Source organism: Manis pentadactyla, chromosome 6 (genome assembly GCF_030020395.1).
Source record: "Manis pentadactyla isolate mManPen7 chromosome 6, mManPen7.hap1, whole genome shotgun sequence".
Classification (NCBI taxonomy): Eukaryota; Metazoa; Chordata; class Mammalia; order Pholidota; family Manidae; genus Manis; species Manis pentadactyla.
Genome location: NC_080024.1, coordinates 14,236,050 through 14,264,022, shown reverse-complemented (window position 1 = coordinate 14,264,022; position 27,973 = coordinate 14,236,050). Strand labels below are relative to the sequence as shown.

The window sequence follows — 27,973 nt, the reverse complement described above, 5'->3', positions numbered from 1 at the left end:
ACGCCCGCCCAGCGGAGACCCAATCCAGCCCCCGGCAGCTCCGGGACGGCCGCGTCCTCCTCTCCGCCCGGCGGGTGCCCGGCGCGGGGTCTGGGTCCGGCGGCGCCTTCGCCGCAGGCGCCCCGGAGCAGCGAGGTTGGAGGCGGGCGCGGTCGGCGCTTTCCTCGCTCGTGCCGGGCCATGAAGGTCGAGTTTGCGCCGCTCAACATCCCGCTGGCGCGGCGGCTGCAGACGGCGGCGGTGCTGCAATGGGTCCTGTCTTTCCTGCTGCTGGGTAAGGGCCCCGCGCGCTCCTGGCAGCGCAAGATCCAGCAAAACACCGCGGGGCAAACGGCTCCGTCGCCTGCCTCCCGGGCAGTCCTTGTCCAAGGACGTGCTTGGACCTTTGGACCCTGCCTCCCTTGTAAATCAGGACAGGCAGGGCAGACCTAGAGTTCGGAGCTAACTTGAGACGATCCTCTTTGGTTTCTCTCCCCACGTGAACCTCGTTGCGAACAACTGTTTGCCAACATTATTTTCCTCGGTGCTATTTTTAAAAATCGAGGTGAGACTTTACCTACAATGAAAGGCATAGGTTGTAAGTATCGGCTTAGCAAATCTGAGCAAACGTATACCCCCAGATGTGGCCACGACCCAGTGGAACCGCGGAGTCTTGCACTCCAGCCCCTCAAAGTTGGCGAACTTGTTTTTTGAATTGCCGATTCTTGAAAGGAAAACCAATGACCAAGTATTTAAAATCTGATTCCTTCCTCTCCACACCCTCAAAACAACTAGCCGTGTTAGCTTTAACGCGTTTAAGAACTTCTGTCGTACCTTTCTGCAGGAAGGCCGCAGCAAACATTGGGTTGGGTTGAGGGCTTCTATCTGTACGGAATTCGATCCAGGCGTGTGATCTAGGGGTTTCCCAAGTTAAGCCCTTGTAGACACACATACGGGCCAGTCACCAGTTGGGGCAGGGCGGCTTCCCTGAGCACTTTTGTTCCTGGATGTCTGCTCAGTTCTTGGAGTAAATGGGGGATTGTGTGAGAGGAGAGAGGAATTACTGAGAACCTGACTTTCTGAAGACTAAAGATGGCTTGCATGCTATGAAAGTATGTCTATACGCTGTTGAGGCCACAACAGTAACACTGTAATGATAAACTCATTGCATTATAGAGGTTTACAATTTGAATATCCAGATCAGTGGTTCTCAACTCTGGGTGCAATAATAGAATTACTGCAGAAGCATCTAATAAACATGCACATCCAGTCTCTGTCCCTAGAATTTCCAGTTCATGTGTTTCAGAACGGAGCCTGTGCATTGGTGCATGTGTATGTGTATATATATATATGTAAATTAGAAAAAAAGTCTTTTCAACAAACCGATGCTTCTTCTGAATAAGGAATCTCAAAACGTTAACTCATTAAGTCCTGACAGGCCAAACTGGGAGGCAGGGTTGAGAGCATTACACTGCATTTTGCTCTGGACCAGAGGACCTTGAAGGTAATAACAAGTACACTTATTCCAGGTCTTAGTATGTGCCAAGTACTATTCTAAGCACCATACACTATAACCAACAATGATCTTTACAACAACCCTATGAGGGAGGAAATGTTCATTCTTGCACTCATTGTGCAGATGATGGAACTAAGACGTGAAGTCACACAGCTAGTCAGAGATGGAGGACCTGGATGCGAACCCAAATATTTTACCCAGAGTCCTTGCCTTAACCATTAGACTGCTCACTTCAATAGCTTGAACCTGGAGACAGTCTTCCCTGCTGATCACCGAGCACATCTCTGATAGCCCACTGTCCTTTTCTTCCATGGCACTTATCATCACTTGTGTTTGTGTATGTCTGCAGTGACTTGAGAAAGGTCCGTATCGCCACCCTTGTCTGCAAGCTCAGTGAGGGAGCGCCCAGCACACACCTATCCCATGGATGGTACGAAATAAATACTTGTTGAATGGCTGTCTCCACTGTCACCCAGAAGGGCAGCTCTCTGCCCCTCATGTCCCTACTTCTCTTAACCCATATAAGCCACACAGCAACCCTGAGAGGTAGGGACTGCCCCTGTACTCACTTTACAAATGAGAGAGCTTGGAGGGGAAGTAAACTGCTCATGGTCACATGGCTTGAAGTGGTTGGTGGAGCCACAGATGTCAAATGTGTGTGCCTTGTGACTTAGACATGACCAGTGAGTCCTAATTTAAATCAAACTACAGTGGCTTGACAGGCAATTCATTTAAGTGCTTTCATTGCATGCATTTGACATTTGTGTTACTAGGAGCATATTATTTTGTATTACGTATTTTGGAAATTTTATTAGGAGAGATTTCAAACATACAGAAAAGTAGAAAGAAAGGTCTGAACTCCCATACACCCATTACCTGGGTTTATAATTATTTAACAATTTGTCAAATCATTTTTATCAGTGATTTTGCCGAAGTATTTTTTAGACAAATCACATTTTGATATTTTAATTCTAAATAGTAGGCCTATATAAAATTAAGTATTTTTCTGATTTCTCTAATTTGTGGAGTATAACAATGAAGCAAAACTGAAGGAACAGAACAGCAGCAGACTCACAGACTCCAGGAAGGGACTAGTGATTACCAAAGGGGAGGGGTGGGAGAGGGTGGATGGGAGGGAGGGGAAGGGGTGGGGGGTCATGGGGAAGACAGTACAGCACAGAGAAGACAAGTAGTGACTCTGACATCTTACTACACTGATAGACAGTGACTTCAATGGGGTATGGGGGGGACTTGATAATATGGGTGAATGTAGTAACCATTGTGTTTTTCATGTGAAACCTTAAGTGTATATCAATGATCCCTTAATTTAAAAAATTTAAATATTTTTTACATAGTCATCATGCCATTGTCACTGTGGCATAACTAATAATTGTTGCTTAAAATCATCTAAACTAAGTTCATCTTCATATTTCTTAAATGGTGTCAAAACAGGCTTTTATCAGTGATTTATTTGAACCAGGATCCAAACAAGCCCCTCCTGTTGCATTTGTTTTTATGTCTTCTAATTTAGAACACTGTTCCCCTGTTTGTTTCCTTGTCGGTGAGACATTGAAGAAGCCCGGTTACATGTCCTGCAAAATGTCTCACTTTCAGGATTTCCCTGATTGCTTCTTTGTGGTGTTGACTTGTTCCTCAATCCCCTGTATTTCTGCTAAAATGGAATTTAGATCTATAGGCTTGATAAGATTTAGGTGAAACCTTTTTGGCAGGACCTCTTCTTAGGTGCTACTGTACCCTTCATATTGCATTACGTCATGATGGACATAATGGCTAGTTGTCTCATTACTAGTGTCAAAGAGTGATCAGTGGGTTCAGGAAGGAATCTGAGGGGTGGTAATTGGCATGCTGCAAACAGAAGTTTCCCATTGACCATTGCCCTTTCCTGCAGTGACTTAAGTCTCCATTAATGATCCTTGCCTGAATTAATATTTTATTTGGGACTGTAAAATGGTAGTTTTCTTATTCACTCATATATTCTGCACATATTAACTAAAATTTATGCAAGGAATAATTTTTCCCCATCACCGAGGGCTGCTTGACTACCCGACAATTCAATTCTTACAGGAGGAATAGGGTAAAAGTTTCTTTCCATTATCAGTTTTAAAGTAAGAGTTGATGTAATAGCTACCTCCAGTGGTGACAAGAGAGTTTTATTAACTATGTATTTTAAGATCTCTAAAGCAAATCCTGGAATGCATTTTTCTTTCCACCCTCAGGAAATGAGTTTAAGCTGTTAGTCTTTGGGATATATTTAAGAATCACAAAATGTTTCATTTAGTCATGAATCAAGCACTGTTTCTTTGAGACAAATGTTAAGTACCTGTCATCCAATCTTACAACATTGTATTAATTTTAGGTGTACAGCATAGTGATTGATATATGTATGTATTGCAATGTGAGGACCACAATAAATTTAATTAATATCCATCACCATATATAGTTACAACTTTTTTTCCTTGTGATGAGAACTTTTAAAATTTACTCTCAGCAACTTCCAAATATACATTGTGGCATTGTTAACTATGGTCAATATGCTGTATATTACATCCCCAGGACTTATCTTATAACTGGAAGTTTGTACCTTTTGACATACTTCACCCATTGGTCTATGCCCCTAACCCCAGCAGCCACCAATCTGTTCTCTACCTATGAGTTAGATTTTTTTTAGATTCGTCATACAGGATCGTACAGTATTTGTCTTTCCCTATCTGACTTATTCCACGTAGCATAATGTACCTGAGGGTCCATTCATGTCATCACAAATGGCAGGGTTTCCTTCCTTTTAATGGCTGAATAATATTCCTGTGTCTGGGTGTGTGTGTGTGTGTGTGTGTGTGTACACAGACACCAATTTTCTTTATCCATTCACCCATCAGTTAAGGTGTTTCCATGTCTTGGCTGTTGTAAGTAATGCTTCAGTGAACACAGACAGTGCAGATATCTTTCTGAGATAGTGATTTCATTTCCTTCAGATAAATACCCAGGCGTGGGATTGCTGATTGCTGAATCACCTGTCATCCAGTCTTAATATTCAAGAAACAAAACATTACTGACTAGCTTGCACGCTACCAACCAGCTAACTGAAAAGTGGGAAACCAAAAAAGAGCCAACATTTATTGACCGCTTTCAACGTACAACCCCATATGACAGGGATTATTAGATTAATTTTTTTAGATGAAAAACCTAAGGCTCAAGAAATGAAGTATCTTCAGAAAACCACATGGAATGGGACCATGATCTTTTACTAAGTGGGTTTGTTTATTTACATACTTAAACAGCCTTATTGCAGCAAAATTGACATGTAGTAAACTGTACATATTTGAAGTATACAGTTTGATATGTTGTGATATATACATATATATATACATGTATATATCCCCAAGAAACCATTACCACAATTAACAGAGTGAACATAGCCATTATCCCCAAAGGTTTCTCCTGTTCCCTTTGTAGTCCCTCCTTCTCTGCCTGTCTTCTCCATGCATTGATGTGCTTTCTGACATATAGATTAGTTTCATTTTCTAATGTTTTATAGAAATGTAGTCACATCGTCTGTCCTTTTTTGCTCTGGCTTCTTTCACTCAACATAATTATTTTAAGATTTATTCTTGATTTGTGCATAAAAAGTTATTGCCTTTTGTTTTCTGAAGTTATATTCTGTCAAACAGATATATTGCAAATTGTCCATTCATCTGTAGATGACTATTTGGGTTTAGCTATTAGGAATAATGCTGCTGTGAATTTCTGCCTACAAGTCTTTGTATGAACATATGCTTTTTTAGTTTTTGGGAAAACCTAGAATCATGGTAGGGTAGGCGCAGAGTTAATGTTTTAAGAAACTGCTGAACTTTCTCCCCCCACCCTTCCTTGTGCCATTTTGCATTCCCACCAGCAGTGCATGAGAGTGCCAGTTGCTCAGTATCTTTGCGCTCACTTGATAATGGTCAGTGAGTTTAGTCTTTGTGATTTTAATCGGTGTCTAATGGTATTTCATTGTGGCTTTGGTTTGCATTTCCCTAATGACCAATGATGTTGAGCATCTTTTCATATGTTTATTTGCCATCTGTATATCTTTGTTGAAGTACCTGTTTAAATCTTGGCCCATTTTTTAGTTGGGGTGCTTCCTTTCCTGTTACTGAGTTTTGTGAGTTCTTTGCATTCTTCTGGATACAAACCTTTTATCAGGCTTATGTTTTGTAATAGATTTTTCTTCCAGTCTGTGGGCTATCTTTTCATTCTCTACACAGTGCCTTTTGAAGAGCAGAAGTCTTTAATCTTGATCAAGTCCAACTTATCTGTGCTTTCTTTATGGTTTGTGTTTTTAGTTGTATATCTAAAAAAATCTTTGCTTAATCCCAGGTCACAAAGATTTTCTTTGTTTTCCTCTACAAGTTCTATAATTTTAGGTTTTACATATAGGATTATGACCCATTTGGGGTGTACTTTGGTATATGATGCAAGGTCTAAGTTCATTTTTTTTGGCATATGTATAATCCAATTGTCCAGCCCTATTTGTTTTTTTAAAAAAACAACTATCTTTTCTCCACAGCATTAAGCTTGTGCCTTTGTCAAAGGCAATTGTCCATATATATGTGGGTCTATTTGTAGATTCTGTTCTATCCCATTGATCTATCTTGATGCCAGTATACAAGGCTGTCTTGATTACTGTAGCTTTATAATATTCATGAAATCAAAGAGTGTTGGTTCTCAAACTTTGTTCTTTTTTGTCAGGGTTGTTTTTACTCTTATAGGTCCTTCGTGTTTCCATATGCACTTTAGAATCAACTTATTGATTTCCAGAGAAAAGCCTGCTGGGATTTTCATTGGGATTGTTTTCTGATTGACATTTTAGATTAATTTGGAGAGAAATTGACACCTCAAAATATTGAGTCTTCCACGGTATGATTTTATTTATAGCAGAAGTTTTCAAACTTTAAAGCATATTTATGAATCACTTGAAGATTTTTGTTAAAATATAAATTCCCCAGAGATTTTGCTTCTGTAGGTCTCAGGGAGGGCCATTAAATTTCTTAAAGCTTTTTATTTGGCAATAATTTCAGAAATAATTATAGAAAATTACAAAAAAATCTCCTATTCTTTCATCAGATTCCCCAAATATTAACATTTTACTATGTTTCCTTTACTTTTCTCTATCTCTCTGTCTCTCCACACACACACACACCCACAATTATTTTTTGAACTCTTTAAGAGTAAGTTGCAGACATGGTTTCCCTTTACCCTTAAGTACTTCAGTATATGTTTCCTGAAATCAAGGACATTGTTTTATGTAACCACAGAACAGTTATCCAAATCAGAAAACTTCTAGTGATGCAGAACTATGATCTAACCTATACATAGACCCTATTCATCATTCAGCAATTGCCTTGTGAATGTCCTTTATAGCAGAGGAATCCACATAATGTATTTAGTAATGTGTTTTTAAGTTTCTTTAATCTGGAAAATCTTGAGGGATTGCATCTTAACATTCACTCTAGTGATTCATACTAGATTCTTGGACTTACACAAACCTATTTTGTCTCTTTTATTATGGCTTATCTCCATGGGTTTCAGTTTGTAACTACATGAAATATTTGTGCATATTTTGTCTTTAAGCTTATAAATATTTCTGAAATATTAAGAACACTGGATTGTTTTCACCTTGCTACAATTTATTTGCCCCTTCACTAGGCAGAGAAGTAGGTCCAATAATGAATATGCTTTTAAACAAGAAAAATGTAGTTCCCTTTAAGCAATACTTCTTAAAAGCAATGTGGTGCAGACCCACATCTGAGGAATACTGGACTGCAAATGCTCATTTTTCTTTAAGCATCATCCTGAGAAACTCTGTAAGGGCATGTTTTCAGAAAACAGGAATTTTAAAAATCAGAAGAATGTGAGGTTTACTTTCTTATATTCAGCAGATAGCTCTGATTGTGTTTTGAGATACAATACCTCAGGAGTAAGAAGGAAAGTGATGTGCTAAAAGGTTTTGCTTGCCTCTGATTCCATTTCTTTCTCTATCCTACGGTAAATGGTTAAAATAAGCATAGAAACAGTTTTCATAGGAGGAAAAATGAAAATTTCTTACATACAAGTGGGAAAGTTGTATCATACAAGTTAATATGAGTTAATATGTGTGTAACATATAGTTAAATATTTTCAATTTTATTTTTTAATATTGGTGACTAATGCACATAAGTAAGCCTCCAATATTCACAATGTTTTTCTGATGCAGTTTGCTCATGGAAATTTAATAGAATCATGTTAAAGACAAGAATATACTTACGTAAGTAGATTTGTTCTGCATAGTTTCTTTCCCTTTAGTGGAGCCATTTTATTCCTTTTTACAAAATAATCTTTGATCATAAGATGCACACTAATCATTAGAAAAATTGGAAAATGTAAAAAAGCTTTCAGAAGAAACTAGAGAAATTCCATATTCTCATCCAGAGATAATTACTGTTAGTATTTTGGTGTATTTTTTCCTCCTACTTTGAAAAATTTATGTTTATCAAAATAATATATGCACTGGAGAACAAACCAAATATATTGGATTGAGCCATATGAAATTGGTGTTTTGAAGATCTCAAGCAGTTAATGATGGTTAATAACTAACGTATTATTGAGCATTTCTTACACGCCATCATTCTGGAAGTTTTCTTTGTATTATTTAAGTTACACTAACCAATTATTTTTCCATATTATAAATACTGTCTTAAATTTTGAAAAACTGATAGAACAAAACTTAGAACTTAAGGAATTTATCAATTTACGTATATCACACCTTTGGCTGAAGAAGTGCCTATCGGCAAAGTATGTTAGTAAGATTCATTTACTTTTCAAATTCCACTGACATTGATGGAGCTGTTGCCATGGGGAGACACTGCATTGCATTTCCATTTGTACTTTCTTGTTCAGCACCATTTTCCCTGATTGTAAGTATCCAGGTGAGTGCACTGGAGTCAGACATGCTGGAGGAGGAGAGGAAGCTCATTATTAAAGAGCTCATCACATGAAGCAATGACCAGTGTGCACATAAGTGCTGAAGGACCCTCCACCTCTCCAAAGCCATAGACCTTTCCACTCACTACTCCTTGCCAAAAGTCTTCAGTTCATTGGAAAAAAATGAAATTTACATTCCTGATTTCGCTAGAACACTTATTTTCCATAAAGCTAGGCTTATCCAAAGGCGTCTTTGAAGCTGAAAGTGTATCATTGGCTCCATCATTCCTGCTACATGTATGAGATTGGAAGTCAAGACTTTTCTGCATATGTAGGGCTGGCTCTCTTGTGAGGTTCCAGTTTGTTCCCAGCCAGGCAGCAGTGCATTTTACCTGCTATGCATTTTATCACTTATATGTAGGACACATATTCCCCCATCTTTTAATTTTGGAAATTCTCAAACTTACAGAAGTATTAAAAGAATAGTTCAGTAAACATTTCTTTTACCTAGATTCACCAGCTCTTAGCATTTTGCCACATCTGCTGTCTCTCTCTCTCTCTCTCTCTCTCTCTCTCACACACACACACACACACACACACACACACACACACACACACACACACACACACTTTGTTATTGTTGCTATTAAACCATTGAAAATATGCAGTTAAGTTGTAGACATCTTGGGACTTCATTACAAGTACTGTATGAAAACAAGGATTTTCTGCATAATCACAATCCCATTGTCATACCCAAGAAATTTGTCAGTGATAACAATAATCTTATCTAATATCTTATAAAATATCTTTGAACATGGCTTGTATTCAAGTTTCCCTATCTTCAAATTTTTCTTTAAAACTAGACCATTTCCTACCTCTTTTTTTTTTTTAAATCACTTATAGCATTGATCTTCTTTAAATAGCCCAGCTCATTTCCTTGTAGAGTGTCCCATAGTCTGGGCTTGTCTACTATGTTCTCATGATTAGAGTCAGGTTAAGCATTTTTGGCAAGAAGACCACAACGGTGATGGCGGGGAGGTTGGGGGGTGCGTATTTCCCATTTGATCATACCAAGAGGCATCATTTTGACTACTGGTAGTGCTAAATTTTATGATGATGCCATACACTTTGACTGCTTCTTTTTTGTTTCTGTGGAAACATCCCAACTGTTGCATCTATAGCTGACCAGATAAACTGCAGTGTATCCATAGATGGGAGTGTTACTTACCCATAAAGGGGAATGAAGTACTGATACATGCAACAACGTGGGTGAACCTTAAAAACCTGATGTTAAGGAAAGTCCACAGTAGGTTACAGATGGGATCATTCTATTTATATGAAATACCTAGAATAGGTAAACCCATGGAAATAGAAAGCAAATTGGTGGCTGCTGGGGCAAGAAGGGGGGAATAGGGAGTAACTGCTTAATGGGGCAGAGTTTTCTTTTGGAATGACCTAAATGTTTCCAAACTAGGTGGAAGGGATCATTGCCCGACTGTCAATGTCCTGGGTGCCCCTGGATTGATTCTTAAAATGGCTAATTTATGTTATGTGAATTTCACCTCAATAGAAAACATGAGTGGGAGCAGCTTCCTCAACAATGCAGAGAAAATGGAATCTATGGGAAATAAGTAAAAATGGAGTGAGAGGCGGTGGGGGCTGATTTGGGGCTTTTCATTCAGAATATGCCTAAGTCGAGGCAACTGAAATTCAGGCCTTCCTTGCACCTCGGTTTGTGAATCTGGATGATTTTAGAAGGTGTCAACATAAGTTTTGAGAGTCGCACAGTGTATTTGGAGTAGACTTTTGTATCTTCCTCTTCTTTGTGGCCTCCAGTTTAGAAGAATCATGTTACTTTGGATTGCTTAATGAGATAAAAATAGAAAATAGAGGTGATCCGGTCACCTAGTTTTCATGGTGTTTTTTTCTTGTGATCCAATTTAGGATCAAGGGATTAAAAAACTATTTTGGTGCTGTTTATGATATGAAATATAAAAGAATGTATGAATGTGTGGGGTGAGAGTTTAAATTATATCAAGTGACAAAGATGTTTCTGCTCCGTGGTCCAGTGTCTGTCTTACTGCCCTATGGAAGTAATGAAAATGTGGAAAAACTTATGCAAGATTATGTTTGCAGAATTTGTCAGAAGCCCACATTTTCAGAAATAAAAGAATGGTTAAATTAGCACTGACAATCAGTGAAATGTTCATCAGTCATCAAAAATAGCACTTATGAAGAGGTTTTAATGCCAAATTTATAGTATCAACGGCTAATGTGAGATAATCCTGAGGGATAAAATGCAGAATAAAAAAGATGTGGGATCAACCATGTTGAGGAAACATAACCTGTTCATAGGGAAAAAAGACCACAAGGAAAATTCTAACAGTGCTGTTTGTTGAGTGAAAAGAATGTGGGTGATATCTGGTCTCGTTTTACTTCTTACATTCTCCACATGTATAACAGGAAAGAACATTATAACAATGGCTCCCATGTGTCAAGCACTTGCTCTGTGCCAGGCACTGTTTGTCCTCCCCACAAACAGGTGCAGTTCCTAGCCCATTTCACAGGTAAAGGACTTGAGGCTCAAGAAGTGAAAGCACTTGCTCCAGGTCAGGCAGCTAGTCGGTGGCAGATGCCAACAGAAGCAGTCCAACTCCAGATCCAAGTCTTAACCATGATGCACACAAAACATTGAGCGAATGTTAAAGAGATACGCAAGTAGAGGACGTGTAATTGCATTCGTGGAACACTGAATTACTAGCTGGGGGACTTTATTTCGGGATCTGCTCTTGACTAACTCTGATGGAAATTAAGTCCATTTGCTTTTGGTCTCCATTTCTCCATGATTATAGTAAGGAAAACAGAACCTCCCATCTGCTTGATTCTTTATGCTTATGAACTTGCTTATGCACTTGTCATGAATACCTCTTAAGTTTATGGCCCCAATCCCATTAACTTGGGATAGTTTAGTTTAAAAAAAGGGTGGGGAGGGGTGTCTGGTTTAGGGATTAGGCAGAGCCATGTTCAGATCCCTCGGACATGCCAACTCCCCGAGCCTCAGTTCCCACAACTGCAAATGGGGAGAGTGAGGTGTACTTTGAGGACTGCCAGGGGACAGAAACGAGGTGGTGGGAGAGGCCCCTCCTCAATAACTGGCCCTGCCTTCCCTGCTGCATCCTGCTCACCTGCTCCTGCAGAGAGTGTGGCATAGTGAGACCTACCTAAGTTACTTTTATGCATATTTTAGTAAATTAAACAGAAAACTAGCCAGTGGCAGTAAATTGTCAGCTTGCAGACCTGGCTAGAGGGAAGCAGGTGAAGCAAACTGGAATGCCTCTGGTAGGAATAAAGGTAAAGGACACTCTTTTGGCCTTGCTTCTGGACTCAATGGAAACTGTTGGCTGTTCCAGATTGTAACAAAACACCTCAACAGCGTGGAAGAGGGTACATCTTCCTTAACCGTTCACTCTCTCTTAACAAACTCTAACCCACCTTGGAGAGAGCAAGTCAGTCGGTTCATTTCTATATGTGAGTTAGATCGATACTGGGAAATGTATTGATTTAAGTATTTCCAGAAATGTAAATACATGTTCCATTTTTGGCCCAAAACAAAAAAATTGATCTATGGAACTATAATAGATCAAGGTGCTGTTACTCAGACACCATGACAGGACTCTGGGGACAGAGCCCTTCTTAGCAAAGTCGGCAGGGGGTGGGCAGGTCTTTGGGGGACTGAAGTCAGTGCTCGATTAGAGATTGCAGCAGGCAACAGAAGAGAAAGAGGCAGTGGCACCCTGTAAAGCAATAGTAAGAGCTGGCATTTATTGAGCACTTACTGTGTGCTTTATGTCTTTATACTCCCCTTCCCCTCATTCATTGATGTATTTCTCTTTTAATATTTTTTAGTATAATACATAACACACATGCAAAAAGAACATTTCTAGCTTAGCTAATGTATCACTTTAAGGCAAACATTCATGGCACTACCACCCTGGTCAAGTTTTGTCCGCTCTTACTTCATACATTTTGAAGCTGTGTCCTTAGATGTGCAAGCAATTTGGCTCTTGCCTTATCCTTGTCAAATGTTGTAAGTAGTGTGAGAGGAGCTAAGATGTACACAGTTTCTCCTATGCCATGTCTGTCTTGGGCAACAGAGTTCCTGAAAATGAAGTTTTCCTTTTCCCTGTTGGAAGGGCACATGAATAAGGCTGCTCAGCAAGGTAAACACCTGTAGTAGGAACCCCTCCGCATGTCTCCTGTCACTGATGATCTCTCCTTAGGTTACATTCGGGAGGCGGTGCAGGGCCACAGACTTTGAGAGCAGACTTAAATTTGGACAGCTCAACCACTTAATGTTCTGTGCGGCTCCGGCAATTCATTTAACCTCTCCGCACCTCCATTTTCTTTTCTATAAAAAGTACATTAAGATACTGTGGCTCTATCAGGATTAAGTGACAATCTTTTGGCAGAGTACACAATTCAATAGTTGGTGTATAGTTAGTATCCAATACATGGTAAATAATACTGTACCATCGCTGTCTTGTTATATTACCTTGCTCACTTGAGGCTCAGCTTAACACACTTTGTATGTATTAAATCCCCCCTACAGTGACTGCATGGTACAGTGAGTAGCTGCTAACGGACCCTGACTCTGGGGTCTTTGTCTTTTTTTACAGCACAGGTGTGCATTGGACTCATTGTGGTGCTGATCATATACAACTACTGGTTCCTCTACGTCCCTTATTTGACATGGCTTTACTTTGACTGGCATACCCCAGAGCAAGGAGGCAGGAGATCCAATTGGGTGAGAAGCTGGACTGTTTGGAGGTACTTTAAGGACTATTTTCCAATTCATGTGAGTAGAATTGTTTTTTATAGTAGCATTTTGAGCTGGGAGATGAATGGAAATTTGTTTTCAACACACATATTTCAAGCTTTCCTCTCTTCAGAGGGAGCAAGCATGCAACAGCCCATTACTAACTGGACTCTAAATTGACAGAATTTAGCAGGCTGTGTGTGAGGGGCTTTGGGCTCGGGAAATTGTTTTAAAATTTGGAAATAGCTCTAACCCAGGGAACTAAAATGAGTCACGTTCTCCATTTCCTCATGAAACAAAATCTAATCATGAGTCCTGTTGTCATATATTGGAAACTAATCAGGGAAACATTTTATTTTTTTATCTCAATGTCAATGCACTGTAGCTCATCAAAACCTGTGATTTGGATCCAAGTCACAACTACATATTTGGGTTTCACCCCCACGGAGTGCTGGTTACTGGAGCCTTTGGAAATTTTTGTACGAATTACTCGAACTTCAAAGAGCTGTTTCCTGGCTTTACTGCATATCTTCATGTGCTCCCGTTTTGGTTCCGGTGTCCTCTCTTCCGAGAATATCTGATGAGCAGTGGTAAGTGAAGGCAGATCCCTATTCTAGCATGTTCTAGGGTGCCAGGACCACCCAGAATGTTCCCTCTTAAACTCAATCAAGTTTACAATTTCTTAGAGTAAAACCTGGGGCTTCATCCCTATGCGACACTTCATATGCTATTTGGACGTTTCTTGCCTCTGCCACTGGCCGGAAATGTCAGGAAGACAGAGATGTGTCGTTTTCTCTGTTCTACCCCAAGTATCTAGCATGGTGCCTGGAGCGTAAGAATGTTCAGCAGATATTACTTCCACGGAAAAATAAATCAGTGAATGCATTTTGTATCCAGATGTGAAAGAAACAAAATCATGGGTCACATAAGTGATAAATTGCACCTTTGGACAGGTTCTTGGCATGCTTTAAGAATATTAGAGGCAGCAGATGTCCTCTGATGACAGTATATAAACTAAACATACTCAATCTGCTGTCTTTTCCTTCATAGACTGAATATAACTTGGCTCAGAAATAAAAGTCCATTCTACACTGCTACTCTGAACTAGTGGAAGCCCCTTTGACTAATGAAACCTTAATTCTACCAATTATGAGAATAAAATTCAGCTGAAATGCTGTAAGGACACTATATGAATGTATGAAGGGGCTAAACTTTTGTTAACAGCCCTCACTTGAATGTACAAAGTTCAATTTGTTTGGTTTTCCAACCTGACCAACTTACTAAGCGTGAACTACAGTGACTTACAAAGTACTTTATGTTTATGGTCATTGTGTAGGGTAACTATTATTGTCTTTGCATTTCTTGGATATATAGAAAAGTGGGTAGCCTCTTTTTGAAAATTTGTTATTTCCAGGGTCAATAAGTGGCATATTCAGAGATAGAATTTTCCGTGGTGGTGTTCCAGGTTTTCATTACTTCCTATTAATTCTTCAAGTCTCTGTTGTTATTATATACTTGGTGGGAAATCACTAAGCACCAAAGGTCCAGAATCTCTGGCTGGGTTTGTGGTCTTTGTGGACCTTCGTGCATGTAGCCCGGAGCTGGCCGTCCAGTCCAGTCTGGGCTGCCACTGCATCTGGCCTCTAGAGGGCGCACCCCCCCCCCACAAACTACCTTAGAGGAAAAAGAATTCTCTCACTTCATAGTTTTGTAGATATTGGGTTAGAGTTTAATAAAATAAAGAAAATTAAAGGGAAATTTAAAAAACTTTAAATAGCCACAAGTGAGTGTGAGTAGAATTGAGAGCAGGTGTGGCAAATTCATGGCACAAGAAATGCAGGTTACCCCCCTCTCAGCGACCATGTCAGCTCGCATAATCTACCATAGAGCCTTTCTCTGTGTGACACCCCCACAGCCACTGCCATTTGCTGGAGGTGGCATTTAAGATGCACCCTGTCTTCAGTCACCGGTGTATGATGTCATGAGGCCTTATCCTTTTCTCTAACTTGAGATTTCCTTAAAGTGAAATAAAAATATCCAGACTTGTAGCCAGTGGAGCTTAGGGTGTCCTTACCTCAAAGTTTAGGGAGTCTCAATCCCTGCCAGAACCGGCTTCCTAGGTCAGCTGCTGGTCCAAGGCTGCCCTTCTGGTGTGTGCCTGCCTCACTGGGTGTGAAAGCAGACAGACAGACAGATAGACCAGACTTCTTACGGGAAAGTACCAGTAGGGTTTCAGAGGTCCTTTGCTCTTAGGTGTCTGTCTCACTCTTATCCAAGAGATTTCTGTGGCTGTGTGTCCCTGTAAGTCCCACCTCCAAACCAGTCCTCTTGGCCCATTTTGCTGAATCTATACTCATCTGATGTCCACAGGGCACACTGTGTGTTTGAAGGCTCATGTTCTTTTCTATCTACCCATTAAGCCTGGATAAGTAGCAGATATCACATCACAACAGCCTTATTGCCCACACAGAGGACGTTAGATTTTATCTTGTAGGTGAGCCATGGGTATCTTGTGAGGGGTTTCAGGAAGGAGGGGACCTGACTGGGTTTTATGTGTTAGAAAGATCATCCAGGCAGCTGCTCAGACATAGCTTGGAGGAGGGGAGCCCAGAGGCAGTGACGATGGAAGGGGCCTATGGCAGTGGTCAAGGGACAGGTAAGAAAGGCTAAACCATTGGCAGATGAAGTGGGGAACAGAAGAGGAGATTGGTAAGAAAAATAACTGATAGAGTCAACAAGACTGAATGATTGATGTGACCTCGTGAAGGTAGCAACTGTATTTTGTCGTCAGATCATCAGCATCTAGCACAGCAGTTGCTCAGTAGGGGTTTTGGGGTTTATGAAAGAGCGGCGAGTGGGCGTGGTTGCTAAGAAGAGGGAACTATGTGGGAGGAGCCTGTGCTCTGACGTCGGGGACGGAGTAGGTGGTGGTCCCGCCCACCTTATGGGTAATGTTGCAAGAGGAGCAACTTGGAGGGAGACTTCAGTGCATTGGGTTTGGAAACACGCAGTCGGAGGTATCTTCTCGCTGTCGAGGTCATGTCATTGGGCTGCTGGAGACGTGGCCTGGAGCCCCAGGAGGATTTCCTGGGAGATGGATTTGGCAGAACTCAGCGCACAGAAGTGGTAGTTGAGTCCCCGTCTATGAATAAGGTTAGAAGATACTAGAGACAATAAAGGAACCTGTCTTAGTCAGTTTGGGCTGTTGTAACAGAATACCGTATACGGGGCCTCTTAAACAATAGAAATTTATTTCTCACGGTTCTGGAGGCTGGAAAGTCCAAGATCCAGGCACCAGCAGATCCGGCGTCTGATGAGGGCTCGCACCCTGGTCTGCAGACCGAGTCTCACTGCTGCGTCCTCACGGGGGCGGGGGGGGGGGCAGGGACAGAACACCTGGCTTTCTTCCTCCTAGAAGAACACTAATCCCGTCTGGGGCTCCACTCTCGTGACCTAATTACCCCCTAGAGGCCCCACCTCCTAATACCAGCCTACTGGTGACAAGGGTTTCAACATGTGAATTTTGGAAGGATACAAACATGCAGGTTTTATCAAGCCCTAAGACACAGCAGCATTTAAAGATGGTGAAGAAAGGGAGCCTAGAGAGGGAACTAAGAAGTGGCCGGAGGAGAGGCGGGTGTCGGGAAACCGAGGAGGTCCTCTTCCCAGTGGCAGTACCCGTCTCCGGCTCCCACTCAGGGACCCCAGCCGAGCAGCCACACCTCACCCTCAGTGCAAGTTCTGACCCATCAAGGTGTGTGTTCTCCACCCACCACCCTCTGCTGCTTCTTTTAAGAGAGTGGTTGGTCATCCAGAATCCTGCGTGATTTTACATTCTCCCAGGAATAGGGACCCACAGTAAAATGAACATAACATTTTCCTTTGCGAGATGAGGTGTGCTGTGTCTTTATAAAGCCTGAGGAACACATTCGTTTATGACTTAGAAGAAAATGGATAAAACCAAGAATGAGGGGAAACAATAAGATGTTGAAAAGCACTTATCTCTGAAATGTGGGTAATGAGTGTTTTATGTTTTCATCTTTTTTGTTTGCCTCCACGAATTTATGGTATTTTGCTCCAAGGGTACAGAGTATACTTAAAATCAAAAGGGACACTTAGTTATTTTTATGTGGGAAAGCCTGATACAAAGACTGGAAAATTATATAACTATCTTAATAGTTTACTGAAGTCAGACTAGCCATCTTGGAACCATGGAGAAATCTGGCAAGTGAACTAGGTTATTTGCCAAATGTCTGAGTTTTTATAACCATTTACTTTATAAATCCAGGTTTGGGGAACAAGAATCCATATAGAGTATCTGAAAACAGGACGTTGTGTGTTCAGAAGGTCCAGTGCGATCTCTTGGAGGATATACTTTTTGGTTCTGAGCCAGGATTCACCAGGGTAATTGATCAAGGCTACCACACACAGCTATGTAGGTTGTGCACTGAACAACTCTAGGGGACACCTTTTACTTGGAATGCAATGTGTATGGAGTCTGGAGAGTTAAGCAGTGCACAACCTACCCAAATAAGTGCCGTGATAAAGCGCCATTTCAGAATCCTTACCCAACACCTGCCAAAATATTAGATCTTATTAGTGGAATCCATTACCAAAGATTGGGCTGTGACAAAATTATGAACCTGCAAGGTGCTCCAGGTCTAAGCAGTGTAGGACATTTTGTTAAATATTCACTGATACCAAGGAATATTATGATGAAAGTTTTAATTTTATGAAAGGATAATTAGTTACAATTTTTATTTTATTCCCAAAGGGCCAGTCTCAGTTTCCAAGAAAAGTGTGTCCCATGTGCTAAGCAAGGAGGGAGGTGGAAACATTTCAGTCATTGTCCTTGGGGGTGCAGAAGAATCACTGGATGCCCACCCTGGGAAATTCACCCTGTTCATCCGCCAGCGGAAAGGATTTGTTAAAATTGCTTTGACCCACGGGTAAGTGGCATCCCATTTCGGGGAGCTGGATCAGAGAACTTGAGGCATTACTAAATGAACACAAAGAAGTAAAGTGATTTGTCCAGCCCTGAAAGGCAGACCTCCTCATCAATCGTACAATAAAAGCGGATGTGCATGTTCATGGGGAATGGCAGACAACCTTGCCACTATGTAGCTCAATGCTGCGGTGGCCAGCAGTTAAAACTCTGTAAAAGCAAAGCAATACAAAAACTGTACTGAATTTTATATGCACGGGGTAAGTTTCCAGCCAAATGAACAAACTATGCCCTAAAACTATAGGTGAGAAAGAAGCTTCCTGGAACCTTGATTTTCTATACAGTAAAATCTACAAATCACCAGAATGCTGAAGTACCTCCCCAAAGGATTTCAAGTATCGGTGACAACGTACAGAACATGAATTCAGCACCATAGGGAGGCTTGAGATCATACAAGAATTCTCAGGAATCTGTTGCTAAAGTGAGCTGGACAGAATAAAATATTTAGATCCTTTTCATTGAAAATTCTTATTCTTTCCCTCTGCTATTTGCAGTGCCTATTTGGTCCCCGTGTTTTCTTTCGGTGAAAATGAACTGTTTAAACAAGTTAACAACCCTGAAGGCTCGTGGCTTCGAACTGTGCAGGAGAAACTGCGGGACGTCATGGGGTTTGCTCTGCCCCTGTTCCACGCCAGAGGAGTTTTTCAGTACAATTTTGGCCTAATGCCCTATAGGAAACCTATCCACACTGTCGGTATGTATATCCCAGACCAAAGCCTTTTTAGCGTAAGTTAAAGTACTTGGAGCAATGCTTGTTACTAACTGAGGTGCTAATGCAAGAGAAGTGGCTGTGAGTAAGACCTTCCCAAAATAATCACATCCCACACATGTTATTTGAGCTGCTTTTACAGTAAGCATTTTATTTATGAAATGGGTTTATTTTCTATTTGAATGGGAATTGATTACTTTAAGAATACTGCTGTTGAGAGGTGAGGCTTAGAACCTCACCCCCCCTGTTTTGAGAGAAATCTTCCGCATCCGTGGATGTTTTGTTGCCCTTGTCTAGCTTGGATTAATATTTAGTCTATAGGCACAGACCTGATCATCTACATTTGCCCTCTTACAGCACTAAATTACATTTTCTACCTTTATCTTGCATCTACCTACCACTTCAGCATTTTATTAAAAATAATAATAATAGTAATAAGGGAGAAATGTGGGATTCACATATAAATCAAGTATAAAAATCAAACGAATAATCATATCTGACTTGATTCTTTATAGTTCATGATGTGTGATCAAAACTGAAAGTTTCTGTGATATGACTGCCCTTGCACTGTTCATCATGTAAGAACTTATTCACTATGTAAGAACTTGTTCACCATGTAAGAACTTGTTTGTTATGCTTCAGAAAATTGGAGACTGTTGAGAATTAGGCTTGGGGTTGATTAATGATTGTGCATTGAGTCCCCTATACAGAATTTTATTGTTGTTAACAACGATTTGATCAATAAATATGAGAGATGCCCTCTCAAAAAAAAAAATTAATTAATTAAAAAAAAATACTGCTGTTGAATCTTACCACACTGATGGACAGTGACTTCTATGGGGCAAGGCAGGGACTTGATAATATGGGTGAATGTAGTAACCACAATGTTTTTCATGTGAAACCTTCCCAAGAATGTATATCAATGATACCTTAATAAAAAAAAATCAAAGTATTAAAAAAAAAGAATACTGCTGTTGAATTACAGGGAGAATCCAACTAAGCAGTCAATTTTCTAATATTCTGTGATGAATCTCTCTCTCCAGCAGCAGATTATAACACAGCAATTCTTTGGTGAACCTTTTGCATGAGAGTCTATTAATATATCAGATTTCTGTATGATAGATGCCTTCACCGTGTTCTGTTCATACGGACATCCTTTTCTATAGCAAAAGCATTTTGACTTTGGCAGTTTGGTTTTGGCAAATATACATATATGTATTCTAACATAGGCTGATTTAATTTTTTTAATTGTGTGTTTGTCAGAACCGAGATGGGGGAGGGGAGGTGACAGACCATGTTGATAAAATGAAGGAGGAACCGTTCCCGTCCTCAGATTGGAAAAGCACCAGAGAGCTGATAAGGAGAAAGTGCTGAGCCTCATGCTGATAGAATTCATCAAACTACATATTCCAGGTGAAACTGGAATAGTTTCACCATCTGTAGTCCATTAAATGACATTCAAAAGCTTTTAGGTCTGTTTCATTAGAATGGGGTTTTACTACTGTCGGTTTACAAGAGTTTTGCATTTTACATATGATCACATGACATTATTTTAAAATGCTATATTTAGCTCAAATGAAAGTTAAGAGACTGTATATTAGTGTAATAGGAATACTGAGATGAGCTCACAATTGTGTGTTTTAAGATAAGTTGGTTACATTTCTTTGACATGATTTTTATATATATATATATACATATATATATATATATATATATATTTTTTTTTTTTTTCTTTACCCAAGCACTCAGCATGTTTTAGGTCATGATTTTTCTTTAATATATTTCTTTTTAAATTAAGGTATCATTGATATACACTCTTATGAAGGTTTCACAAGAAAAACAATATGGTTACTGCATTCACCCATATTATCAAGTTCCCCCCATACCTCATTGCAGTCACTGTCCATCAGTGTAGTAAGATGCCACAGAGTCCCTATTTGTCTTCTCTGAGCTATACTGTCTTCCCCGTGACCCCCCCCCCACCATGTGTACTAATCATGATACCCCATGGTCCCCATTTCCCTCCCTCCCCACCCGCCCTCTCCCACCCCTCCCCTTTAGTGACCTCTAGTCCCTTCTTGGAGTCTGTGAGTCTGCTGCTATTTTATTCCTTCAGTTTTGCTTTGTTTCTTTAACATAATATTGATTAGTTATTTTTGATCCCTTATGTGCCAAGTACTATATTGCCATTTTGGGGGATATATAGACAATTGTATGATTTTAGGAACTAAATGTTGAAGTATAACTCATATGCACAATAAAATAAGTTGTCAGTGTTGAAAGAAATGTATTTTGTTGAGTTAAATGACTACAGTTATCACCTGGTTGCATTGAACTTATTTTTAAAGTAAAGTGGTTTGTCATTTGATACAGCCTGGTACACCTCTACTAATGATTAATTGGTCAAGGATTAAATACTTTCCCAGCTTTTCTTTGTCTTTATGACATGAGCAGTTTTGAAGAGTGTAGGTCAGTTGTTGGGTAGAATTTTCTTCAACTTGGGTTGCATTTCGTCATGATTATGTCCCAGTTGTGCATGTACAGCAAGGATCCCGCAGATGGGGTGTCACGTCCTCCTCGGTACATCATATCAGGAGGCACTTGACGTTGGTTTTTCTGATATCCACTTCATCACATGGGTAAGTTGCATGCCAGGTTTCTCTACTGTAAAGATACATTTTAAAGATTTATCTATAGAAATCTTTATATATTTATGCATTTTTTTATATTTATAAATATAAAGATTTTTTTCCTCTTCATTAACAAGTAACCTGGCATAGTATTTCTTAGAGACTGTGTACTTATCCTGTTTTCATCAAACTGTACTGATGGTTTTAAATATCCATGGATAATTTTTGCCTGAATCAGTTAATATAATCATGGTTGCAAACTGTGGTTTTCTAATTCTAGCATTCTTTCTATATTAATTAGTTGGCATTTACCATAAGAAAGAGCTTTCCTCCTCCCAGAGTTAGATTATTTGAATTATGGATACCCAAATAGGCTTATCAGCTATGTTTGCATGTGGCATGCAAAGTTCTCCAGTCCCACCTTTTATATAGCTTCAAGATTACCACCGGTTTAAAAAGCATATCTTCTGATTATGGATATGATGGTAGTGTTTATTTCATTTTTATCCTTATGGCAACATGGAAAAAAATACAAATAATGCTATTAAGAAATTGGTTTTTTCCATTTGTAGGCCCAACATTGATGGCTGTGGCTAACGCTTGGGCACCAGCCACACAAAGAAATCAGTATTGACCTGAGGAAGGCATTTTTTATGCATCAGCCCAGTGTACAGAAGGAAGTGACATGGATTTAGCGTCTGACTTGGAGTGACTGAGGATGTTTCATTTACTGTCTCTGAGCCTGAGGTTTACAGCTCTACAGAGGAGACTTATAATTGTCCTCTCTTCTCTCAGCATTATTCTGGGGATCAGATGACATGGGACATGGGCCGGCTCTCTGTAAACCCCAGGTGTTAGGAGAGTCTGGTGGGTATACAGAGAGTCTGATGGAGAGCAGAAGGCTTCTGACCAGACTGTTGGGAGCTATCAAGTGTGTTTCAATTTCCCTGTGTTGGGAGTATTGTTGCCAAATGATAATCTGAATCGGATTGTGAGGAAATAATCAGACAAATTCAGAGTGTGGGACATGGTACAAAACAACTGGTTGGTCTAGACTCTTCAAAAATATTAATGTCATGAAAGAACAAGTGGATGGAGCACTCAGAGACACCCAACAGCTGTCGTGGACTGGTGGGTGGTGGGGGAAGCCAGAACAATGTCATTGGGACAGCTGATCAAGTTTGCATGTGGATTAAGTACAAAATAATATTGTGTAGAGGTTAGATTCCTTGGGTAGGAGAATGGTGTTGTTATAAAGGACAGTGGTCTTTGTTATATTTAAATATTTAGGAATGAGTAACATGATTGGATCATGGATGTCTGTAAGTTCCTGTCAAAGGGTTCTGCAAAAATAAAAATAGGAATACGTATGTATATCCATATACGTATTATAGGTGTGACTATAAAATGTTCAAAACTGGTAAGTCTTGAGGAGGGATGTGCAAGTGATTATTGTATTATTTTTTTAATATAAAGATAGGGAAGGGAATGTACTTAAATAAAACTGGTTTGCAACTACTTGAAGACAAAAGTAATCCATTATGTTTCTAGTCATTATTATATTCTGATGGGATAAAAGCAGGCTGTGGGATTCTCTGAAATGGAAAATAAAGAAGGGGAACATTTAAATGCAAAGTAGGGATTAAAGGGGATTAGTATGGTACCCAGTACAACATATTAAGTGCTCTATAAACATTTATAAGTCACACACTCACTCACTCATTCTTTCTTTGGGCATATTTTGAGCCTCTCTCATAAGACAGAGGTTTGACTTGAACTCAGGTTTCATCTGGCACCCATGTTATAGCTCTACACCCTCCCCACCACCCTGCTTTCTGCCCATTCTTCCCCAGTGTACAGCTCTGTAGCTTCTGGAGAGAGAATAATTCCTATGTAAAACCATCAGCAAAATAAATTCTGTGGAATTTTTGTAATTACAGAAAAATTGAGCAAAGATTTCTTATTGTGAAAGATCTGCTCTTTGCCTTGATGAGTAAAAAATAATGCCCATGTCCATGCTCTTCTCCAGCTGTGTATTCAGTGGCTCCTGAAGCTGCTCATTCCTCATCCTACGTAAATACAACACAGCACCAGAGAAATTAGGGCAAGACTGCTGTGTAAGGCAATAAATGCAGAATGAATTGCTGGATGAAACTGGAAAATGGAACGAGTGTGCCAGCTATAAAAAAAAACACCGAAATATAAAAAGAGCTATGTTTCCTGACTCTGCCACAAGTAGATGTTGGCTGATTTTTTTCCAGGGCAAGGAGTTCTATTTCCAAGAACAGCCTGATGCAGCTGTTTTTGACTTTGTGGTGTAGAAAGAAAGTTAGGCAGCAGTTTGCAACTCGGTCTTAGGTTGAAAACATTGTTTTCTTCTCTTTGATAATAAAACATCTCTCCACAGAGAGAATTTTGGTCTTCTAGGGCTCTGGGGACCCTTCTCAGATTTGCAAGTTTTTGTTTGGTTACCTTCGTCTTTCTCCCTGAAAAGCAATTGAGAAAGGTTTTTTAATTGTCTAATCCAGTTTTGGATTAGGAATGAGGGGCGGGAGTACAGAGTTTAAACCATGATTTCCTGTTTTTTGTGTGTATTTTAAGAACTACTAGCATCTCGGTTTCTCTACATGTAAATAAGAGGAAGGCAAGTGTAAGTATGTTGTTCCTTGGTTTAAAGGGAAACATGATGATAAATTCAATGCATATAGGCATGTTTGAGCTCTCTGGAAGAACCATCTGAAATATCATAAAACCATTATTAAGAAGAGAATGGGGTTGAAATGAATTGTAGGAGAGCTCATAGGAAAGAAGACTCAATTAATAATTCAGAATGACAAGTCCTAATTAAAGCAAGCTGAGAACAACACACCTCATCTCCTTAGGCCACTGTATCTTTTTATATGTCCCCCACTCCCATGCTGAATAGTTGCATTTGACCCCTCTCCTTGGGCTCATTTCACTAAGAAAGCAGAAGCTATTTCTATAAAACCACAATGTGCTGGTAGATTTTAAGTGGATCAGTTTGCATGTTAAGTGTCTCAACTTCTTCCTCAAATAACAACCAATTTCAGAGCTGGAAGGAAGTTTTAAGATCACCAAATTCTCTTTTATCTCACATGTGAAAAGTTGAGGCCAGAGAGGAAGTTAATTGCTAGCTCAGTGTTCTTGCTGGGGAGTTTGCACCAGACCTGGCTTAGCCTGGTGCTTTTTGTGCATCACCAGCTCCCAATTCCTCCCCGTCACCACATTTGCCTCTCCTCATCCCCATTTCCATCCAGAACTGACAGCAAGTCGGTTATTTTCTAGGTCATTATGTTGAAATATAAGGGACTGCTGTATACTATATGTAAAATTGACAGCCAAGCTATCAAAGAAAACATGAACTTCTTGAGTCTATATCTGGTTAAAAACTTAGCAATTTGAGAATATTAATATCACAGTATAGAGGTACGTATCTGTATCTACTTACTACAACATTATACACACATATGTATAGATATATATCTTCTTAATGTATAATACATTTTATTATATATGTGTGTGTGTGTGTGTGTGAGGGGGTGTATCACTCCCTTCTCTGTATCCCCTTACCTCCCATAGTGATGTCATTTATTGCTTCCTTCTTTCTCTGTGACTGAACACTTGCTTGTTTTGTTTTGTTTTGACCTCCCTTCTGTTACTGACGTGGATCTGAGCCTTGGATGTAGCACGGAGTGACCTAGGGTAGACCAGAGGAAATCTCCTCCCCTCTGACTTTACTACCTACAGCCTTACTTGACCTCATGCCCGAGCTAGTCAGTTGAAAGAAGCAGTTTGCTGCCCCACGACTGGTGGTGGTCTCATCCAATACCCTGTACATTTCCAACTCTTGGCATCAGTAACATCATCGGACCAGCAGAGGGCGCAGTGAGCAGAAGCGAGGACCCAGGATCCCCATGTCAAGGCTGTATCTTGTATTCTCTAAAAAATCTGAGACAAGTAAAATAAAAATTATTTGTTATATGAACACCTTTTATAATACATATAGGAGCTTCCAGATTAAAAAATAAATAGTTCATTTTTAATTACAGGTAACACAAGTGCATTCTCATGGTAGAAAATCCATACAATACAGTTAAAGTGAAAGTTCCCCCATTTCTACCTCTCTCCCTAGAGGTAATGGTTACCAGTCTCTCCTTCCAGACTTTTAAAAGTACACTGAAAGCTTATAATACACCCATAAATACAAATTTTTCTTGTAAATGGTATACTATATATAATTACAACTTTTTCCCCCACTTAATACATTTTAGACATCTGTATATGTATTATGTGTACACATATACATTACTTCATTAAAAAAAAATTACTGCCTAGAATTTCATTGAATGCATATGTTCTATGGTTTATTTCCTACTTCTTCTATTGAGACTTTTGGTTGGTTTCATTTTCCACTGCTACAAACAGTGGAATCCTTTTGATTATGTGTATTTTTCTAGAATAGATGCTTAGCTGTGAAGATACTTATTTTTTTAGTTTTTAGGATGACATTCAAAAGAATCAGAGTAGACGGTTGATGCCTCATGAGTCAAGATTTTGCGGTCTATCATAACCGGGTGCCGTGGTCTGGCTGTCAGCAGCTGTATGAGGGTGAGCGTGGGGTGTGTGCACCCACAGCTATGTCCTCTTCCCTCACAGCTGCAGTCAGCTCTGTAGTTCGTTTGACTCAAAGTCAGAACCACCAGGGTACCGACAATCCAGCATCTGCTGAGAAGGCAAGTTTTATTTGTTATCAAATGGGGTGGTGTGACCACTGTAGAAAATGAAGAAGAGGTTGGAGCTGGCGGGCCTGATGGCTCCTGATTGGCAGTTCTTTCCAGGGCCATCCAGTGGAGGAAGCAGTCTGTGGTGGAGCGGTTTTGGTTTCTTGTGTCTGATGGACCCTCTGTTTTTTGCAGTTGGCCACCCAATCCCCGTTCATCAGAGTCTGCGCCCAACCCCGGAGCAGATCGAGGAGTTGCATCAGACCTACATGGAAGAGCTGAGGAAATTATTTGATGAACACAAAGGGAAGTATGGTATCGCAGAGCATGAAACTCTCATTTTTAGGTAACTGTATTCATAGAACATCCTGTTGAGAGAATAAATATTTTAAATAAGGATATTTTTTTCTTTGATGATGGAATCAAATTTGTGACCGACAAGTTTATTTATGGTGGCAGATGTTAATGTGTATCTGTGGTAAATAAAAATCCAGTGGGTGACTGTAGGATAAGGTTGGAGATAATTATAAACCTTTTAGTAGTCTTCCTCCTTTAGGAAGGTGAAATCATTTTACAGGCTAAGAAAAGGCTTAGCATTATTTATCTGCTCAAAAAAAAAATGACAGCTTCCAAAAATGGTTAGACCCTTTTAGTAAATACCAGAATAATTTAAGGTGGTGTTTCCGCTAAGTATGACAGCTGTTGTTTAGCTCATCTGGAACATTTAGGCAACAGTGTATAAAATAATTTGCCATATAGAGCTAGAAGAAATAATTTATTTTTCTTTCTGCCTGAACAGACCATTTATTAGTGAATAATGTTGCTTTTAAAACAGATAATTTGATCCTTCGGGTCATGTCAGCTGACACATTTTTTTATACAGTAATGCAGGATTTTTATGCAGTTTTCAAAATAGGATGAATCTGCCATATGGAAACCCACGTGAATAAGAGTGTGCCTCCTCATTTCTATTCATGCTTTAAAATGTTCATCCTTGTCATTTGCTTAGAAATGTGTTCATTTGCTATAGATGTGTTTTTGCATGTTTTAGGACATAGAAATTCCAAAAGATTTTCATGGCCATAGAAATGGTTTTAATTTTCTTCCCAAATGGCTCTTCAAGTAAGATGAGCTATGAAAGAAAGCACCCTTCCCAGTGAGATGTGTCCAGGTCACAGTTGAGTGGACTTGTATGAGTCTCCTGTGAACCAGAATGTCAGGTCTTTGAGAGGACTTGTCTCTCCTGTTCACTGATGTCTCCCTGGGTCAGCTCATGACACTTAGTAGGTACAAAACCAGTACATGTTTAAAGAATATATTTATAGATGCATGTACAAACAAACTTTGCCATAAGTTGGAGATTTTTTAAAGCTACCCCATAGGATGACACCTATTAATAAGAGGAGACCCACTTTGAGAAGGAAATTATTTGTTATGCCTGACTGTCCTGTGACATAATGGACAAAACTGCAAGCTCATTTGTATGGAGCAAGTCAGAAGGACGTCTCTGATCATTAGTCCCTGAGCATTAAGGGATTATTCAGTAAGTAAGTATGTAAGAAGAGTGTCTCGTGTCCACATGATCTGCATCGCTAGAGGCTGTGTATGTACTC

General features: G+C 39.8%; 1 protein-coding gene across 1 annotated transcript; it reads left to right on the top strand.

The window, feature by feature from the left end:
- The first annotated feature begins 37 nt into the window (after positions 1 to 37).
- Positions 38 to 26,759, top strand: MOGAT1 (monoacylglycerol O-acyltransferase 1). The gene is made up of 6 exons (XM_036913995.2): positions 38 to 274; positions 13,135 to 13,313; positions 13,660 to 13,864; positions 18,049 to 18,223; positions 18,774 to 18,973; positions 26,556 to 26,759. The coding sequence occupies exons 1-6, from the start codon at positions 181 to 183 to the stop codon at positions 26,708 to 26,710; spliced, it is 1,008 nt and encodes a 335-aa protein (XP_036769890.1). The 5' UTR covers positions 38 to 180; the 3' UTR covers positions 26,711 to 26,759.
- The last annotated feature ends 1,214 nt before the right edge of the window (positions 26,760 to 27,973 follow it).